At 41.4% G+C, this 21,672-nt stretch overlaps 1 protein-coding gene across 10 annotated transcripts in view; it reads right to left on the reverse strand.

The window, feature by feature from the left end:
• TENM4 (teneurin transmembrane protein 4) overlaps positions 1-21,672 on the reverse strand; it is a 606,655-nt gene that overhangs the window by 53,682 nt on the left and 531,301 nt on the right. For 8 of the 10 annotated variants that reach the window (XM_054066504.1, XM_054066489.1, XM_054066498.1 and 5 more), the window contains 5 exons: positions 18,863-19,130; positions 15,718-15,861; positions 14,525-14,774; positions 11,885-11,905; positions 4,607-4,839 (listed from right to left, as the gene is read on the reverse strand). In XM_054066504.1, coding sequence (XP_053922479.1) covers positions 4,607-4,839; positions 11,885-11,905; positions 14,525-14,774; positions 15,718-15,861; positions 18,863-19,130 — 916 coding nt within the window. The remainder of the gene's footprint in view (positions 1-4,606; positions 4,840-11,884; positions 11,906-14,524; positions 14,775-15,717; positions 15,862-18,862; positions 19,131-21,672) is intronic. The other 2 variants (XM_054066514.1, XM_054066550.1) reach the window with 1 other exon arrangement.

Consider the following 21,672-nt stretch of genomic DNA (forward strand, 5'->3'; position numbering starts at 1 on the left):
AATTCCTGTGAAAAGTTTTTTTGCAAAGATCAGCTTTGTGCTCTTACGTGGTCAAGAAAGGAACTAGAAAATAAGAACAGATTAAGAAAGGCACGGAGGAAACAACGATGTGGACTCAAAATGGCCACACTTTTTCATGCTATGGCTACACAAATTGTGGATATTATTAGCACAAGGTGTCAGGAATAACAAACTGAAGTTTTCAGGGAGGTTTCCAGACCAACTGATGGAGGCATCTAAGCACAGGTACATCCTCTTCAGAAAGTCCTCTAAATAGCGATGACAAGAATCTGGAATGTTAGCTGGAAAAGATCACTCTATCATTTCCTCTTTCCCTACATAACTTTTCTGGCCACAGAAAGAGAGAAAATATTTTGTTCAATCTCTAGTCTTCCCTGAACGGCCCTTACTTTACCATTTGACAATAAAAATGTTAACAGATTGTGGAGAGTTGAGTTTCTTCTTTAAATTCTATCAAACTCCTGAACGCTTAGTGAACAACTGAGATTTTGTTTACACATGCAGCAGGACACAGCGAAGGAAGCAATCTGTCCCCAAATTAATTACTTCATTTTGCATTGTTTTTGTGGTGCTAAATGAATGAGACCTCCCCTCCCCACCACATCCCTTCTGAACCTTCTTCCTATTGTGTCAGCCTTGTCACTGCAATCTCTTTTAATTGCAGGCTCCTTGGTAATTTCTCTGCCACAACATTTTCCCGAGGAGAACCACTGGTGAGTATTCAGATGAAAACAAATGCTCTGACAAGCTGGAGTTTTAATTTTTCTTTAGATTGCTTGTAAAAGAGGATCATTATTAGCAGATGATAATTAGAAAGTGGTAACATTTTAATTTGCAAGGATATATTGAAATTCATTAGCATCTGAAAGCTTTGCTGTGCTCTGTGGCAAATGATTTGAATGATTGGAAGTATCAGATTGGCTCCTACTAGCTATGATAGCTACTCTGATCAAACGACTGCCACCAATATTGCATTTATTGATCATATGTATATGTATAGCCCATTTTTATCAAAGAAGCCAAAGACACAGGAAGGGTAAAATTCCTGGGGCGGTTTTTATCCTTCCTAATGTCTTGTCTAAGTTGATCATCTAAATGGAGTTCTCACTCTCTCAGTGAAGAGACACAAGAACCTCTGTCCAAAAGGTACTTCAGAGAAATGTATTCATAGGATAAGGGACAAAGTTTTTGATCTGAAAAAGGGTAGTTTTAGATTGGATATAAGGAAGTATTTTTTTGTGACAAGAGTGGTGAGACACTGAAACAGGCTTTGGATGCCCCATCCCTGGAAACATTCAAGGTCAGGTCGGATGAACTTTGAGCAACTTGATGTAGTGAAAGATGTCCCTGCCCACAGCAGGGAGGTTGGACTAGATGGGCTTTGAAGATCCCTTCCTAACCAAACAATCCCGGGGTCCCATGAGATTCTATGAAATTATCCACTCCAGCCTCAAAGGAGGTGAGGTGGGAACTAGAAGAAGTGATCAAAACCAGGAGGAAAAGGCTGAAGCTCAGAAAGTGCAGAACCATTCTGAACAGTGTTAACTGGTTTGGGGACCTCATCCTTCAGGCTATTTTCTCCAGAAGATCAGCACTCCCAGAATGTGGTTCATCCTCCCTTGGACACATGTACTGGCATAGAAAAAACTGCCTTCAGGGCAGCAGTTTCTGCTAAGAAGAGAGCCAAAAAATCTACTTAGACCAGATGCTTGAGTGGTCCAAGAGGCTAAGAGGTAGATGTCAACACTTCACAATGGATTGTCCAGTCTTCATGAATTGCTGGTTTTCACCTGGCAGAAGCGTATTCCCACAGTATTTTTCAGCAAGCTGCAAATATCAGCTAATTAAACCATCATGAAAGTGGAGACAAGACCTTATTTCCTTACAATTTTTGAACAAGGCAATGATGTCCTTAAAATACGCAAATGCTACTTTGAATGCAGTAATTAAAAAACAGCTTTAGCCTTAACAAAACCCCAGTCTTAGCCTTAAAAAGCAGAGTCCCATGAAGAGTGGTGATTTTTGAAGAAATGAACTTTCTAAGACGTTCCCTGGCCAGCTGATGTCTCTATGGCTACAGAATTGTTTTCAAATTTCCTCCAACCATTCACTTATGGTTGTTTATTCCCCTGCCAAGACAGAGAAGCAGAGGGCAACATGAAGACTACTGGTTACTTGTACAAAAAATAATTTTTGTTCTATAGAATTGTTTAGGTTGGAAAAGACCTTTAAGATCATCAAACCCAACTGTTAACTTAGCATTGCCGAGTCCTCCACTGAAACCCATGTCCCTAAGCATCACACCTTGAACTATTATGAAATACAACCACACCGTGGAAGAACATTTGATGGATTTTTCTGTGAACTGCCACGAAGGTATAAACAGTGATGACATTACATTGTCAGTGCTAATCATTTATTGAGGTGAATGGGAAGTGAATCACACCTGCCAAACCTATTGTCTCAGCAGCTTCTACAAAGTCAGGCTAGAACTAGATCAGGAACAGTGTTTACTAACTTCCCATTGGCTGTGTGGGCTTTTCGGATTATTATTTTTGCGTTGCCATTTTGCTTCGCGTCATTTCCTCTTTCACCCTCAATTTACTTCTATTTTGCAAAATTTCAGAGCTGTGAGGAATGAATGTGTTCATTTTGCCGTTACATGATTGAGGTGGAAGAACAGCCTCCTGAGAGCTTGAATTACCAACAAGAAGGATTTCAGTGCTGAAAGCTTTGAACTCAAGAGCTCTGTTTCCCATACTAATGCAGAAACATAAAGCAGCTAAACTTTGCAACATCCACCCATGCAGGGAAATTAATAATATTCCTCTTATCTTGTACAAGAGAGAACAGAGGTCCAACAGAAGTTGTGGGCTGTGGGTTTTCATATTGGTTAAACATCAAAGTAGTGTAGAGAATTGCATTAAAGATCTCTGGATTCCCCGATCTCATGTCTCATCTGCTGGACTGCCTGAATCTCTCTGCCTGAGTCACCTTTTTTTTTCCACTCAGCCCTCTCATTTCAGTGAGACAATTTCTACACTGCAACCTGACCACACATAGTTGTTCCCTTTCTATATCTGTACCTCTGGCAATACTTTATCCCAACATAATGGTCATCCCACAGGAGTCTGGAGTGCTTGGAAACCATGCTGGGCCCTTTGAATATTATGAGGGTAGCAGTTTGACTTTCAGTGTTCTTTGGCAAAAAAACCAGATCTCCCAAGGTATATTTTTCTGCATCCTGCCAGGAAACAACGAGCCAATGTGTAACAAAAAAAAAAAATTCACAACTCGAGCTGACACAAAAGGTCACTAGATCAGTTTGGGTTTCTTGGATTCAGTAACAACAATGTCATTTCTATGTCAAGAAAAATAACTTCCTGAGAAGTCTAGCCAAGAAGAGAAACGAGCTCAGCTGTCTTTCTCTTTGTAAAATAACTTATTAAAGCATCTCTGGGTTTTGCTGAGAGGCTGCTTTACAAAGAAGTTGGAATAAGTTTGGAAATTGCTGTGGTGAAGAAGGAGGGAACTACCACTCCCAGATGGAAGGAAAAAGGAAACCTGTAGCACCTTGATGTCAAAGCCAAGAACATATAAATAAGTCCCCACAATCCTAACAACTGGGCAAGATGATATACAAGAGGTAAAAATGCCACATTTCTAGAAGCTTTCCTACATGGGGGTCTTTCTTGCCTGTCTTCACAAACACTGCACAGGATGTGTACACCAACAGTATCTTCCACCTCTTCTCTATACCCTCTGTTTATATTTTTCTAAGGAGCTGTGGACAGCTGGAAGGAGCGACATCCTCCATATGCAGAGCTTGTTACCTTGAGACTGCCAGACTGAAGTCTTGGCTCCACACAGGACCGCATATGTTTGGCTAAACCTGTTCGGAACAATTTAGTTCACAGTCATGAAGGCTGTGTGATGCTTTTATTCTGATTTGACTGTGCTTTTATCACATTTAAGTAAGCTAATCAGGAGCCAGGTGAAGTCATGCTGAGTTAGACTATTCCCATATCAAAACCAGTATCCACCTCCCTACTGGATTTAAACTGGATGTCATGATACATAATGCCAACGTATAAACCTTGACTTATGTATCTTTGATCTGTATGCTGGTCTTTTTGCTATTTTATATATATAGTGAAGTTTATAGAACATTTTATTCTTTTTAATGCTAAGAAAGTCTCAGTGAACTGAATGTAAGTGAATCCAGTCTGAAGTGGGAAGGACCAAACACTGTTATTTGGTAAGGAGAAGAAGTGGCTAAGTGGGTAGAAAATTGGTGGGTGGTTTTATTCTATTGCCCTTTTGTGTACCCATCACCGCACCCCTCTGGTTTGGCATTCCTCCCAGCCACCTCAACAAGAAGAGCCAGGACTAGCTGAGGGCGAGACCCACCTACTTATTTCCAGAGCGGAAAGCCTCAGGATGTGTTTGTGGGGTGACTGGGGAAGGCTTGCAAAATCTGAGGGCATTTTCTAAATTGAAGAGCAGAGCAGTCTCCAGCATGCGTTAACAAGCCCTTTTGAAACAGATCTCTTCAAAAAAGCCCACTGAGAAGCAGCAGACTCACCCCTGGGATTTGTAAGGGTAGCATCAGTGCCTTTGCCTCCATCTCCGCATCGGGTATCATCGAATGGGAGGCACTGATCCCCGGTTCCAGCCAAGACCTCTGAATTCTTCACAATGTCTTTCACTGATGTGGTTGACTTGATTTTATAGATACGTCGGCTGTTGGTGTCAGAGAGGTAGACGGAGCCGGTGATTGGATCTGTGGTCAAGTAATACTTATGAGCTGGGCTGTGGCTGAAAAACAAGGTTATGGTGGTGTTATTTTTCAGATTAGTTGTTTAAGTCAAAAAGCAATGCAAGCACTTTAGAGAACAAGAACGCAGACAGCAGACAGACTAGGAAAGTGAAGCAGTGCCATGTCTGACAATGGTAGTACACAGTGTGTTACAGCACAGGATCCTGAGCTATATCTGTAACCAGTCACTGTGCCTGTTTTGCTCTCTGGCATGAAGGGCAGCTGCCAAAGGAAGGAGCTTCCAGGAACTACTACAGGTTGAGTTCCAGTGTGTGGGATCGTTTAACTTGCTTAATATAGACACAGTCCTGAAACTGGTGTTAGTGCTGTGCCAAAATGTGAAGGGAAATCACAATACACCATGTGCAGAAAACAAAGCAAAAAAATAAAATAAAACCTGCCGTCTCAAGAAAAAACCCAGGATAGAAACCCTAAAGCAAACCCCCAGGAAGAAGCACTCAAAAATATACTCTTGAAGATCAATGCATCAGGGCTTATCTGGTGCTCTTGCTGATTCCAGCAAAGACTTTACAGTCCTGTCCTGCCCGTGTGGAGATCAGAAGAAGTCCTGCCAGTGAATTGAGCTGGACCTCAATGAAGAGAGAAACAAAATGGTCCTTGAAGTACCACATTTTCCCCCAAATAAAACATGAACTAGGAGGAGGGCTGAGGAATCTGAACATCAGTCCCCTGTGAAACCCCATTCACTCACTGCTTCCTATAAAACAAGGAAGGGTGGCTGAGAAAATGGGGCTGAGCAAATGGAAAGATAATTTTTTAGCGCTATTACTGCAACACTAAATATGCCCAAGACTGAAGAAGTAAATAAACTAGAATCCACTTAAGGGAAAGCATTACATGGGACTGGCCAGAAAAAAAACAGGCAGACACAACTTAAAAAAATCGTCTTTCAAGGATTCTATCTGTAATTTAATTTAGATAGGAAATGTATCAACTTCTTTTTTAAAATTCAATGTTTACTAACTAGTGTGTATTGAGCTGCATCTCTTCTAAGCCTGAAACCAACAGATTAAATTCATAACACCTGCTGCCTGAACCAGGTCTCCTTCCCTCTAAGAAAGGGTAAGTAGTAATTAGAACAAGTATGAAAATATCTCCACTTTTCTCCAGAACACCTTCGAGCTGTCCAAACTCATTGGGTCCCAAGAATTCATAATAAACGTATGGGCCATAGTTCAGTACTTTGCACTTAGTGGAAATGTTCCAGGAGAAGCTGGCTAGATGCCTGCATGTCTATCACAGTTAGGTCTGTCCCTCCTAATGAGAAATTTCCTCTCTCCTTCAATCTTTATATTTGGAAAATTAACCTCTCTTCAGACATATAAAAACTACTGAATTATTCTCTGCTTTAAAAAGCTGTGAGTTGGTTCTTCATTCAAATTACTTAATACTTTGGAAAAAAAAAGCCTTTTTGATTTATTCTGGAATATCCCTTGTGATTTATCCTATTATAGTCTGAGCAGATTTCATCTCCACAAATTACACTGATTCTGGCTAAATAAAATGCTCTGACCTTCAAGGCAGCTCCAGACTGACAGTTCAGTCTCCATCTGTATTCCTTTCCAATGACAACAGCCTGGTAGGATATTATTTCATTTACCTGCATGTCACTCACACTAAGCAAGTGGCGTCAACCCTGGTGGAAGAAGTTCCCAGTGGGAATCCACTATCCATTTTGATCATGGCCTTGCATTTTCTGCTGACTGTCCTAACAAAGCCCAGCTGAATGTCAGTCAGCTTTTCAGCTGTTCATAATCTCTAGTTTGCATTGGAGATGGACAAGAAGACGATATTTTTAATGGCACTTTGCAAATCTTTATCATCTTTGCCTAGAAAGCACAGATAGCCTTCACTGAGTCTTACAGCAGAACATTTGCAGATGGGCAAAGGCAAATGACTTTCCCAAAGATGGAGAAAAATGGTACCAGAATTGGAGGTTCCTACTCCCTTCTCCCAGTGCCATCATTTTAATTTATTTCTGGATTTCATAGCCTCACTGTTGTGGATTTTGTTATTATTATTGTGATATTGTTATTATTTGTTACGATTAAACTTCTGTGGAAGCTATTTTCTAATCCCAGCCTTTGTGTAGAATGGACACAAACCAAAGCTGGCTCGTTTAAACATGGATCAGAGAACCAGGTAAAAGCAAAACATTCATCCAGCAGAAAAGCTGAATGGTACTTCGCACCTAGGTTTACTGACTAGGCAAACACCTGTCATATTAAGGTAATACCTTGAGAACTTTACTTTTATTAATGAGGTCCTGAATACAGATGCTGCAGAAAAGTAGGGGTGAGTTCAAAGCTCATAATCATTAAAAAATGAGCTCTGATTGGTTAAACTTTTAATCCTCTGCATAGCTGGATGCCCCAGAGGCACACACACCTGTAGTACCACATGTGCTTTGTAAGAGGTAGAAACTCTTGATTAATCTAATCTTGGTTCTCTTAAAGCCTGTTCTGGATTTCACCTGGTGAGTTGACAGTGAAACTCTCCTAAGATGTACAATTGCCTTTCTAAATCTAATTTTATTAATGGTATGGGTAGTCCCGACACAAATTTCTCCAGCATGGCTCTGTGTGAGCAATAGGAAGTGTTGGTACATTTTTATTGGCTAGACTTCTTAAGCACAGCCTATCATGGTCTCCTACACCCTGCTGCATGCATACGGATTTTGTGGGTGGGAGGATGGGCCCCTGGGATGGCTTAGGGAATGGAGTATTTAACCTGGGATGCTTTGGAGCAAGGAAGGTAAAATAGAAACCTAACAATTAAAAATTATCAAGCTGGAATTTACTTCTTTGGCCCCTGCCAAGAGTTTTCACCACTGTACTGGGAAGGTGTCATGCTCTGCCCTTGCACGGATCACACAGCATTATACACTGGAGCGTTAAACACTTTGAAATCCTTCAGGATGAGAGATGCTAAATAAAGATACATTAGTAATGTAAAAGTTGCCAAACTGCTTCCCCGCATCTGTGATAAAGCATGAGCACTGGAGCCAGGAACACAGATGCTTTGCTTTTTATTTAAAGCCACAATCGACAGGCAAATCCAAGTGGCAAACTGGACTGAACTGAACAGCAACTGAAATAAATCTGCCTGGGGTAAAACAGTAAGGATTTTTTTCCCCTTTCACCCTGTCTCATTGCTTAGTCAGATAACAGACCAAAACAAAATACAGGACTTTTTTCTATTCAGAGGACTTAATCAGTTACAGTATTTGTAGTCTTAGAATATTTATCCCCCATATTGACACTGCCATCACTAGAAAAGGGCTATGGATGAAGAGCTGATTTCCCATTCAGAGTATTCCTTTTGTTGTGAAGGTTTGTTAGAAGAAACCCTGAGCACTGTTTTGGTATTTCAATTCCCTGAAGCAAGAAACCAAAGTTGCAGAGATGGGGTGGGTTGGTCCTAGCCAAGACCAGACACTTTAGTGGGTATTAGCGGGCATGATGGTGTAGTCACTGGGAATGAGGACAGTTTCATCAGCAGAAGTTCTGCAGGCCAAAGGGAAATGAAAGTGGTATGGCTTCCTTGTACGCTTACGATACAGTGAGCACTGGGAAAGCACAGGGAAATCTTCCGAGTCCACAGTGACTCCAGTTGTTTGAGGCTGCATGTAGGCTCTCTCAAAAATCTGCCTTTTTCCATTGTCTTCTTCCTTTTTTCATTCTCATTATTTGGACAGGATAGTGCCATTTGGGTTGCTCTGCAGATATGTTTGGAAATTCAAACGCCATTTTAAAGTGCTTATGCTTTACAAGATTCTTTACACACAGGTGTGAGGAAAGAAAGTGATAACAATTGGATGAGCAGGCAGAGAGGTGGCACTCCTCTGGATTTCTTCTGTTGTACTATAATAGATGCACAGACTTTAAGCAAAAGCTGTTATTATCCCCTTGGGCCCAGAGTCCATGTTTTGGAAGAGTCTGAGGAAGAAATCTCCTGCTCAAGAGTCTCTGAGGAACAAAGACCAGAAAAGGGAGATTGGCCCTGGTTTTAGCAGGTTACCTATACTGTACCAGGACAGAAGACTATACCTTTTCATTCAGTTCCGTTCAGAGCCATGGAATTCATCTTAAAAAGCTTTAGATGGTTGCAAGGTGGGAATTTACATATGAACTAGCTGCCTTAACTCCCTTCATAGGCACTGAAGAGAAACAGTAACTTTTTGAGTATGAAACGTCTGACTTATTTTTAGCATTTTTCTTACAAGATTAACTGTATCTCAGTTCCCCCAAGCATTTACCACGTCTTCTAATGGACAACTTCTGTTAATGGTAACAGTATGGTTCTGGCTCTCACTGTGGTTGATGATAGGAGCAGACACAACCAAAGTTAGTTACTCATAACAGCTTATCTGAGTAAACCTCTGGGGCTTTGGATCTGACATCTCTGTTCAAGCATATGAAAACACCTCTGTAAGAGTTACTGTGCTGGTTGCCCACTTCCCCTCCAAGTCTTGCTGGCCACATGCATTTGCTGGTGACTAAAGAAATACTGAATTCCTGCAGCCAAGAGGTTTTGTTCACTGGGGCTGTGTTTCCATGGCTCCATGCTAAGCACCCTGCAGCTCACAAACACAGGATTTTATTATAGCTTTTGTGAGGTACTGGTCTTTTTTTTTTCCCCGAGTGACATTCACTTGATTAATATATAAGGAGGCCACACAGTGCAGTGAGCTGAATTTACACTTGGCCTTTTAGTGCTTTCAGTTTGTGTGCGATGCCCAAAGCTCTTCTAGTGTCACAGGCTGGATAATAAAACTTCATAGCAATGCCATAAGCCAATCCAGGGACTGCAAAGGACTTCCGATTCAATTTTAGGGCAGTTTTCTGACATATCTCTTTATGCCACTAATCGTAGATTTGTCTCTCTAAGGTATTAATGGGAACAAGAAAGGAAGGATGTATTTAAGTGTGGCCACTTGTTGCATATTTGCAAGACAGGAATGCCTCACTGCCATCCATGTTCCTGCCGAGAAAAGATAATGATAATCAACTGCTAATCATTATTGCCATGCTTGGAAAAAGTCATTACCTTCTATAAGCCCATCAAGACAGATTCATACACAGAGATACTGGGCTAAGTTCCTATTAATCTATTATTGAATGACGGAAAGGTGTAAACTTGGGAGGCATCACAATTTGGTGATGCTTTTTGGCTTAGCTAACATTGTCATGTTGACACACATCCATTTGGCTGTTGCAGAGTTACATCCAGGCTACCTTTGCTGTGCTATGGAGCCAAGCTACTTAGTTGGTAGATCCAGAACATCTGGAGATCAATCTAACCACAGGGTATGCAGGGGAGAGGACTCCTTTGCCCTGAAGTGAGGAAGCTTTTGTGTATGGATTGCAGATTTTCCAGACCACTAGCTAGGATTCAGTCCTGTGGACCATACCCTTTGCAACTGTTGCCTGTCAATGATGTCAAGCTTAGGACCTTCTAGAACTCTGAGCACTGGAGCTTTAGCTAAGACTACACCCCCTCATTTCCCTGTGGCTTGGGAATGAAGAGGCTTCCTAATAAAAAGTATTATAGAAAATGACACAGAACAGCTGCTAACTCACATGGGTGACTCCCTTAATGTGTTCACAGATGGGCATATATGATCTAAAGCTCCTCATCTCCTTCCTCCCTCACTGGTCCCCTCTGGACTGCATCGAAGCAGGCATGTCTTCGCTTCCTTTCATTTCATTTGTTAGATTTTAGGAGTTGTCTAAAGGCTGAAGCCCTGCCAGCTTTGTAAGTCTCTGATGGCATCTGCAGCATTTGTGGCCAGTCCATACATCTTCACTCAGTTATTGCCTTCATATATAAAATTCTTCTTGCAACAGGTATTCAGCTGCTGCCCTTCCCTGTCAAAGCAGGTGCACTTTAGTGGCTGTGTGTTTCTAGGGTATTAAGGATACAACCTGGCTGTTCCAAGCAGAAATGAGTTTTTCTATTGCCTTCAAATGATATGAAAGAGGAGCTGGGGGGCTGGAACTCAGCCTAATGAAGACAGTCAGTGCAGAGGTCTTGTGTACTAACCTCCCAGCCCTGCGAATAGATGCTTTGGGCCAGTCCATTATACCGTGGAAGCTCAGCCCTTCATTAATGTTCTGGCAATAAGACAAAAAACCAGTTTCTACTCTATTGCATTTCCAGGCATGCAGGAAAAAAATGAGCATTTCTGGTTTTGCTCAGCCTCTATGAAGTCAAAGAAACAGTAAATAAAAAGAAGCATGCAGAAAAAAAAAAAAAAAACCAATCCCAAATTGAAAAAGAAAACCAAACTCCACAGTCTAAGCTTCTAATTTAGAAAGCAACTGAGGAGAAGGATCTTCCTGAATGCAACTGATTGGACCAAACTCACTGAAACTCCAGTGAACCCAAATGACAAATATTTTTAGTGACAAAGCTCCAATTTAGGAGTCTCTCTTTCATCTTGTTTTCTTGTCATTGCTCTTTCTTTTTTTTATCACATTTCCTGTTAAGGTTATAACTCACACTACCTCCTATCTGAGCTTGACATGCTTTCATGGAATGCGAAGGCTTTCTATGAAGACCTCAGGCTGACAGAGTTACAAACACTTATACTAGGTGGGTGGTATTGGGGTACATCTGGTCCTTCATTATGCCTGTCAAACTCCTCACGGAAGTCATTTAACCATATAAGAATTATGTTTCCGACCTAGCTATTTCAGTGATCTGTATCCTGATGGTGTCCCTGTTTTGCTTTCTTGGTTAATTCCCACCTATTTTTCCTTCCATCCTCCTCCTCTTGCTACCCTGCTTCTTGTGTCTGTACTTCCCCTGTCTAAATCTATAACTGCTCATGCAGAAGTCTGTGTGACTCTGCTCCGTGATTAATGGCTCCCAGTTCTGATGACTGATTGCCTACGCCAGTTTTAATCGCGCCAGCTTCATTTGCTATTGAATCATCCGGAAATGGCACTTGTGGCTCACTGTGTAATAACATGCAACAAGACAGGGAGCAGCATAAGAATTCTCCACTGGTTGGCTTACCTATGTCTGAAATCTTTATTTCTGACAGAAGACAGGAAAGCAGGGAATAGAAGAAAGAATGAGGTGTTAGCAACTCAGTTCAATGCATTATTAGCAGATTGAAAACTTGACAGTAACTGTATCATACAATGCAATAATAAATAAAGACTTAGCTGGAATGACACTGATATATTTTATATTGGATATTACTTGGCAGTGAGCTCACTTATGTACTGCTGCATATCACAAAGGAAGTGTGATCTCACCTGCTTGGAGTTATTCACTTATGCAAGAGATAGGACCAGGCAGACTTTATCATTCAGAGCAGTACTGAACTAAATATATGTAGATGCAGATATCTTTACAGTTTTTTTTCACTCTCAGTGAAAGCAATACCTTGTGATTTACAAAGGTAACTTAATAGTTGCACAGTTATGGGTGGCAGTTCATTGCTGTAACCTCATGAACTCCAGCCCAGAGGACTGAAATTACATCGAGCTGGACATTTTTCATGGGTCTGGTTACATACCCAGCTGCAGTTATCAGAAATCCACAATGCATTTGCTTTCCTCTCTGCAACAGAATGCTACACTCAAACCACAACACCCCCAAACAAAACCCAAAAGCCAAATAGTGAGGGTGTTAATCTCCAAGGAGATGCTGATTTGAGAAGACCAAGCAAACTCCATTTAGTCCAAAAGCAATAGCTTTCCTCCATAGCTTTTAGTCAGACAGTATCTGAACCCACTTACTTTATAGCACACCAGAGTGAAGAAATGTTTATTAGATCCAGTAACGTAAGTGTTTGCACAGATGAAGCAGCAATTGTTCCAGCAGATTTAACTCTGGAGTAAATTTAACTCTGTGGCTCTACACAAAACCTAGCAAGGCCACTCTGTTAAGGCTTCCAATTTTCTCTTTTCCAATCAGGAAATACTCTGCAAAACCTCTGCTGGGGCTGGTATTTCCACTGACAATGAAACAGGGATCGGGTTTTCAAAATTGTACTTCTGGGAATGAGTTATTAATCCCACTCAGTTGTGGTGGGATTTGGGCCTCAAATCACCTAGGCTCTTCTGGAAATCTCACCTTTGGTCATTAAAATAACTTTCTGGCATGGGAAGAATATTATATTCTTTAAAAGGGACCAGTGCTGAAGATTTATCCCAGTTTCCTACCTTACGAATGTGAGATATTATGTTCTCCTATATCACGTAACAGAACAGCAAGAATCAGATTCTTGCCTGTTTACTTAAAAGGTACCGCAGCCCCTTGGGATGTGACCACAAACACCTATACTGCGGGCTTCCTAACTCAATGACTTCTCCTGATTTCCAAGACACCTCTTCTGCAAGTGCCAGCCTTGTCTGGATCTTTTTTTCTCATACACCATGATCTATGACAATGGTTCAATGTGCTGAACGAGACCTTCACCAAGGTCCAAGGACTGTTGGTGGGTTTTTAAACGGGACTAATGGTATCTTGCACCAATTTTGCTGCAGATTAGCTCTTTGATTTTTACATGTGGCCTGGTGGAGTAAATGGGAATACAAAGCAATGCCGTATGGGATCCTGCTGCTATAGTAAGCTGTCTAGTAAGCTTCCACCTGACAACCCTTGCAGAAATGGAGCCTTACTTTTGTCCCAAGCAGCCAGGATATTAAATCTGATTAGAGCTGAGTGGTTCTTCCTTTCTGGAAGATTCTCACTTTTAGGCCAAATCTTGAGAGGCAAATGGGAATGTGAACCTTTCTACTGTGCTGCCCTCATATAGATGTCCCATGACTAGGTCAGGTCCTCCAAGCAGAGAAGCCTCATTCACAGACACTGGTTTAACTACTGACTTCCCTAGAGTGAGTCTCCTCTGGTCACAGAGTCCGGAAGCAGGCCCTGGTGCTTTGAAGTGGGTAACTGTATTTGTTGTGGAAAGTTTAGATAGGAAAAATATGCCCAGTGAGGTCAATTTGAAATTTTGATTCAGTCACCATCTATTTCATTTTCTCAGAAGTTATGACAATTCTATACTTTTCCCTCCTCTTCCATGTTTTTAATGGATGTTCCTTCCCCATCCTCTCTATTTCTCCTAATCTAGACTTTTTTCTTTTATTATTTGGGGTAAATGGAAACATTTCACTTAGTTTTGGATGATCCATCTAGGCAACCCGACACTGCTGTGCAGTTGGGATCTGAGGGGGCTGATACGTTTGTCCCTCCAAAACCATCTTGAAAATCCTAGTCCATGACTACCTAGATGATCACCCTGCCTTATTTACGAATGACCATTTGTCTTGATTAACCTCTACACATAATCATCAGTGCTGTGTCCTTCCAAGTTTACACTATCTCAAAGGCTGATTGCTAATTTTAAGAATTTCCACTGGTCTTTAACTACACTGAAAGGCAGACATCACCACAGTTTGATTTAACAGTACTGAAATGTGTCAATATTTTTGGTGTGCGATTCAATTCTGGAAGAACTTGTTAGGCCTGTGTTTCTCTGGGGTACATCAAAGTCAACAGAGTTGTGGAAGAGGCAAATCTGGACAGCTTTTGTTTTCTGTTTTGCTGTGGGTTTTTGCTCATTTTCCTTGTTCCTTTCTACATAAGAGTTCTATAGAACTTAAGGGTGTAACTATAACAGCCAAATTCAGCACAGTGTACCTCAGCTCCAGGATGTTGGTGACATTGCCAGAGGGAAAGATCCTTCGGATGTAATTGAAATCTCCAACATAAAGACTTCCATCAGACCCACACGTTAGGGCAACAGGAGCCAGGAGTTTATTCCCATCTGCAAGACCATTACAGCTCGGACAAGAAATGCTACGTCTGCGGCCATTGCCCATAATGCTTCCGATTACAGGAGGCTGCTGGGAAATAAACTGGTTTTCCCCATTTCCTTTATGCAGGATTCCTAGAGAGAGGAAATAAAGAAATTAAAGAGACACAAGGAAACTGAGACCAAAGGGAGCACAAACTGGCAATGCTGGAGAATTTGTCCAGTAGCAAGGAAGTTTATCATCTTTCATAGTATTGTTTTATGATGGTTTCAGATGAGGAGCCCCTTATCTGAAATAAGTAGTTTTATAGACCCATTACATTTCCTGCAGAACAGAAGTATGTAGGGAGAACGACAGTCTTTACCTTTGAATGAAATACACTTTTCAGCCTCTCATGAATTTTCACCTCCCCTTTCCGTCCCTCCTTGCTCTGTAATTTGCAGCCTACCAGGTAAAAAGAAACTACATAGCCCATGGAAAGATAAGAGACCGAAGTGTAGTCTCTAGAGAAATATTTCATCTGCTTACGTTCCCTATAAGTGTAGTGTTTTCAGTGGTGATATGGGCTGAATTAAATGTTTGCTCCCATACTGCTGTTATCATCCAGAGGGACAGGACACAGTGCTCCCATCTTTTGAACATGTTCTAGTCAGCTTCCAAGCCTGCTACAGTCTTGAAGGACTCTGGGACCTTCCATTTTCCCCCTATGACCCATGAAGCCTCTTGTTTCTGCAAGTACACTTTCACATTAGAGGGTGTGTCTGGATGGAATTATGCTCAGTGGCAAAATCCCATCTGAATAGACTCCCCTTTGTTATTTTAGGAACATTTTCCTTATTAACACACTTCTATTAAGACATTACGAAGTTAGACATGCCGACATTCAACTACTTCAAGATGGCCAGTTTCTTTTGCATTTACATGAACCAAATTGCTCCTAAATGTAGGTTACTAGAAATAATTTATTAGTAAAATACGTGAGAGAGTACATGTGCCGGTTGGGTTTCTTTCCTTTTGTTGAATTTGTAGGGCCTTGTAACACTGCATTATTCCTGTTTTATATTACAGACGACCTACCACTTTGTATGTTGAGGGCATGATGTTTGTCCAGGGACCATCCTCCGAGTTTAGAAGCATCAATTTCATAACCTTGAAGCACAGCTGTCCTCTTCTCCCACAGGATCAAGTCAGGACAGGATTCATACTCATAACCCACTGAAACTATGAATAACAGAAAAATAAAAGACACCTCCCCCAAGATTAGTAACCTGGAAATGCACAGTCAGCACACAACTGAGCAGGGATAAGAATATTTCTACAGGCAACGGCCAATTTCATTTCAACTTGGCATATTAGGTTTATGGCTGGACTTGATGGTCTTAAAGGTCTTTTCCAACCTAAAAAATTCTGTGTTTTGGTGACTTCAGATGACATCATTATAATGTGGAATCCTAGTGTTTTTATCTTTAAAGGTCATCTTGCATTTAAAAAGGTCAACACAGTATGGGCAAATGTGCTAAATATTTAAAAGGCACTGTTTAAAGACATTTTAAAACAATGGGTATTTGAGAGTATAAAGTACTGCTGGACTCCTAAGTGGGAGCATTTTACTCCTATCTACTAACTTTGACCAAAGACTGCATGTCAGGAACTTGCTAAAGATCATGGCCTTTCTTGATACAAATGAGGCGTGGGACAGCAATTCCCTCAGAGACAGTGGCCTTAGACCAAGTTGACTTGTTAATACCAAAAGGGTTTATTTGCCATGATGTCTAATCATCATCTTTCAGGAGTAATTCCGCTGAACATTATAGTTGCTTAAGAGTAAAATAAAGTAGAAGAAAAAAAACCATGTTTTTGAAAGAATAATGACTCTTCTATGGTTTTCTCAGAAGAATCATAGACTCATAGAATGGTTTGGGTTGGGAGAGACCTTAAAGATCATCTAGTTCCAAAACCCTGCTATAAGTTTCACTGGTCTGCTTTTCTTCTGCCCTACCTGACCTTTTTGGCAGTAACAGTTGAAGCAGGGCAGAACTGCAAATTCTACACAAATGAAAAGCAATTACACAGCTCCTTTTTCTGTTAGATAAAAATAAAGGTCTGATCTTACAGGTTTACCAGCCCCCTTTAAAAACGCTAAGCCTGGAGTGAACTCAGGATCCCCCATCAAATATACCCTTCGACAGAATCAGACAGTATCAGAGGAAGATGTAATTTAGGAAATGAAAGCTTGGTATTTTCCACTGTTTTAAAGGTAAGAATCATTGAAAGCCTCAATGCTGATGTTCCCAAACCTGCTTGAGTACTCTAGGGCTGTAGAGCTGCATCACAGAACGCTCCAGAACATACTGCTGATATAAAGCAGGTAAACACAGGCTTCAGGATATGCTACCAGGACATGTTTCTCAATGTGGACTTCAAACTGGGTAAGGATCAGCAAGTTGTATCATTCAGCCTGCTCAAGGCAGCTGAGCCTGAGTGAGAGGAAGGCACCCATTCTTTATTCTAGAAAACAAGGCACCTTACAGCTCCACAGCTCCTCTAAAGGGATTTACCTCCAGTTGAGCTATGAGGCATCAGCAAACCACCCTTCTGTCAACAAGAGGTCTATTTGCTATTCTGAGATCTCTCTCATTTTACTGATGACATTTCATTGGCAGCCCAGAAGGTCTAGTCTAGACTCTATCAAAGACCTGTAGCTGAATGTCCTCTAGGGGGTTGATCAGATGGGAAGCAATCACTGCAGAGCTGCACCACCTCTGCTCACTATACAATCAAAATATCCCCTTGTTCTGGTCTGAGCTAAAGCAGAATCAGTTTTCTAACTGTTCAACTCAGCCTTTTCTAAGTAACTTTATTTTCTGAAAGTTAACTGCATGTTTTTCAGACTGTACTTCTCTGCAGAAGTGATAACAGGAAGCATTGGTGTGCAGAAAGGCCATTGATTACATCTATTGGCAGAATGCAGTAAGTGAAATGGGCATGAAAGGGTTGCACCTGTAGGGAGGAGTGGACACTACAGGTGACCTAAAACTGACCAGCAGAGTATTTTGTTCCATATATGACACACTCGGTATAAAACTAAGGGATCATGAGGGTCAAGCTGTCTTCCTCGATGGCTGGCATCCAATACGGACCTTGTCTGTCTTTTTGCCCCTGATCCTGAATGCATGCATTTCTGAATCCAGTTCCTGAGTCCAGCTCCCACCTGCTGCTGAGGCCAGCCCTGGTCTTTTTTCCACACCTGTTCTGCATCATCAGTGGTGATGTAGTCATTAGAATGGGGGGCATTTTGAGTATTTGTATGTATTTTATTATTTGATCATTAACAGTATTTTCCTTATTATTGTTTAATTAAAGCTGTTTTAGTTTTAAATCCCAGTTCACAAGTATCTCATTTCCCTTTCTCCTTCCCGTCTAGTGAGGTGAGGCATGTGGGGACAGGGATGACAACTGTTCATGTTTAGCTGCCGATCAGAGAGGCTGGGCCAGAGCTAAACCGTGACACTCCTTCACTCTACCACCGTCACACAGGGCTTGCTGAGTGAGGTCTGAGACGGCAGCAGGATGAGGAATGGAGTATGCCTGCATACCTCCACAGCACAGTTTCCTGCTCCAGTGTGGACTTCAAATTCCGTAGAGTGGCTGGCATGGACCACAATGCTTAGTGCTAGGGATGTGCCATGTTAAGTATGCAGAGCCTTCCTATTCTCTGTCTTGCAGCTTCTGACAGTCTTTGGTAAATATAAATGAATGCACAAGGCACAAGAGAGAAGACCATGATGCCTCAGTTTGAGATGGTGTTCTTGAATGGGTAACAAAGGCTAAGCTAAGATTAGAGTAATCCTGAAGGTCAGACACAAGCAGGAGTAGAGATCAGGGCTTTCTACGGATTTTTTTCAAAGCAGTGCTGACAGCTTTCGGCGATGGGTGAGAGGTAGCCAAATGCCTCTAGTCCCCATTCATTCCTTCTGTATGAATATGATGGTAGCAGCTCAGGATGCATGTGTTGGGCCACGGGCCAGAGAACAGAGAAGTATTCATCTGCTAGAGAAGTGTGTACTGTCTGAACAGCTGGGCCAAATTCTCTCCAGGGAAACAGCAGTGAACCAGCAAGAACTATTTTATCTGTTAGCAGCTGGACCATACCGATCTAGGACAAGGATTGTGCAATGCCATTTAGCCGCTTCTAAAAAGACAAAAGCCTGGGATCACTTACCGAAGGCTTCTGAGAGCCCATAGACCTTCTGGCTGTAGACGTCTGTCTTATCCCAGATGAAATAATAGGACAGGTCTGGAGCAGCTGCAAACCACTTTCTGAAGAGGCGTCCCTCGACAGCCACCATGAGGTGGACTTTCATGAGGTTGAAGGGGATGGTGGGGTGGGTCATGCTGATCCTCAGGACTGATTTGTAGCCAGCTGTGCGACTGCTCAGGTAACTCACTTTTATTTTACTACCGGAAATGTTAATCTCCTCCTGTAGAGCCTGTGGAAAAGCAATCCAGGAGGTGTTAAATCAGCAGCGAGCAGACAGGAAAAGGCAGTGAGGCTGTAATTTCTCAAACACACCCTTATAAAAGCTCTGCTAGACATGTCTAAAAAAACACACCTAGTAGGCATCAAGTATGAAATGATACTTGTAATTTATAGGGTTAGTTGCAGAAGCCAAGGAATCAACCCCTCTTTCTCCATTTCTGTTAGATGGGAGAACAGGAGACCAAAGTATCACATTTAAGGCAGTGTTTACAATGGGACTCACTGTTAAGAGGAGTTCCAGGACCCAAGGTGAAAGGAACTTGGGGTCTGAGATTATCCCAGCCCATCAGTTTATCTTCCATTTTCTGTCTTTATCTTGGTAGGTTTCTATGGCTGCTACCTTTTGTCTCCTGGATTCTTTTTCCTAGTAAAATATAAAGCCTTATTTGGCCTGTAACCTTATGGATGTTCCCCAGCCCCGAACATAATCCACCATTTTTTCCACGTCCTTAGTGAATCCTGCTTCCACCCTCCCTCCTCTGACTTATCCAACTCTCCTTCCTTGAAACTGCTCCTCTCCGATCTCACTTCTGACCCTCTTTGCCTGATCTACCTCCAGCTTTTTTTATTTTATTCCTGTGTCCTAGTCCTCATTTTCTGACCTGACATTTGTTCCTACTTACCCTGATCCTCGCTTAATATTCTCTCCCCTCTTTATCTGTGTGATAAAGCTCTTGACCTGACCTACACCATCAACCCCTTTCCCTTCCATTGCATTCTCCCTTTCTCTCCTTTTCCAAATTCCTCTGTATTCAAGGTGAGTTGCTTTATTTTCTTCTCCAGCCATGACTGTGGTATTTCTGACTGACTGGGACAGTTATCTCACATGTTTACATGCAACTACAAAGACTGGGGAAACAGCAGGGAAACTTTTGTCTTTCCCTGTTTTGAGTTGAGAACAGTCTCAGTAAAGATGGAATTTTCAGGTAATTTACCTGTTAAAGTATAACCAGATCTTAAAACTTCTTTCTTTTTCTTTAGTTGGAGAAATGCAGGGAAATTTTCTGGAAAGTGGTACAATGTACATCCCTGACACTATTCTGATTTTCCCATGCAAAATTCTGACAAGAAAGGGCATTTCTTTCTTAAGTGTCAGGAGAAAAAAAAAGAATCAGTAGTCTCTTTCCAGAAAATTTCACTCTTAGGTAAGCACCCATTATGGGCATGCACAAGCCAACAACCTTTGGCAGTCTGAAAGATGAAGGGAGAAGCTTAGCAGTGAGCTGGAAAATTTGGTGTGTACGAGAAATGTCAGAAGGTCACAATCAGCAGTGTTCTCCTATGCCACTTCTGAAATACTTCGGTGTGCCGGACATGAAATGACATGTGAAAATTCTTCCCCAGAAATAATCGGCTTTCGTAATATTAAGGGCATGGAGGTGGGTCAGGAGATCCGCCCATCAGGAGGGGATCATCACCATTATGGTATCCTCCAAGCTACGTGGCTCCTATACTCATCTCCTATGCAGATGCACCAAACTTCCCTGGAGTGACAAGTTGCTCATCTGTTTCAGTTTTTTCGATAGTATTATAAATAATGACAAATCATGTAATCTGTCCCTGAAAAGAACTCTTCTACACTATTATCCAAGGACCAACACTTTTTCAGGTGATAACTCACAGCCTCTGAGCATTGCAGCACTTGACAAACTGACATATCCAGAAGTTAAAGCACTTTTCCACTGTGCTCATAAATATTTACTTTCTTTAATGCAACCTTTTCAATTTACATATCACAGTGCTTAGGAGGCTGAAAAATGACAGAAATGGGAAAACCCAGGAATTTTAAAATATATTTTATGGGCTCAGCCACAAGCTGGGCTGGGACCAGGCTCAACCAGAGATCAGCTGAGTCAAGCTGTAGTAAAGGTAGTCTCTTATATCATATCTGTCCTCACGTGTAACTTCCCTAGGAAAAAGTTAGGCAGAAATAATTGTCACAGAGGTACTATTTGCAATGTCCAGTTCAAATCCCTGTCAGAATCAATTATTTCTCTCTGTCATGATCTGTCTCTGCTGTCTACCATTCCAGAGAAAGGGTCAGTGCAGCAGTACCAAGGCACTGAGCAGCACAAGGGGCCGTGTTTAAAGGTGTCTGCTGGAAGAGTGGGTTCAAATGGTAATTCAGATTATCCAAAATGCATTTGTAGTTCGTAAGTAGTGTTGACTTAGCAACAAAGAAGGTCATTGGTGGAAGGATTATAGTCCAGTACGACACTGACAGAAGAAGAGAGGAAAAATAAGCCTTAAAATACTCTGAATGCACCAAAACTAATGACAGCTGAATCGTGCCCTTATTTCTATCTAGTAATTGCTGTTTGGTCCAGACAAATTCATACAATGTATCTGAGGTCCTTGAGAAAGACTAGTGCTCTTTAGATTATTACAGCCTAACATATATGATATATGATATATTATATATGATATATGATATATAATATCATATAATTATATATAATTATAATATATAATTATATATCATATAATTATAT

Source organism: Cuculus canorus, chromosome 1 (genome assembly GCF_017976375.1).
Source record: "Cuculus canorus isolate bCucCan1 chromosome 1, bCucCan1.pri, whole genome shotgun sequence".
Taxonomy (NCBI): domain Eukaryota; kingdom Metazoa; phylum Chordata; class Aves; order Cuculiformes; family Cuculidae; genus Cuculus; species Cuculus canorus.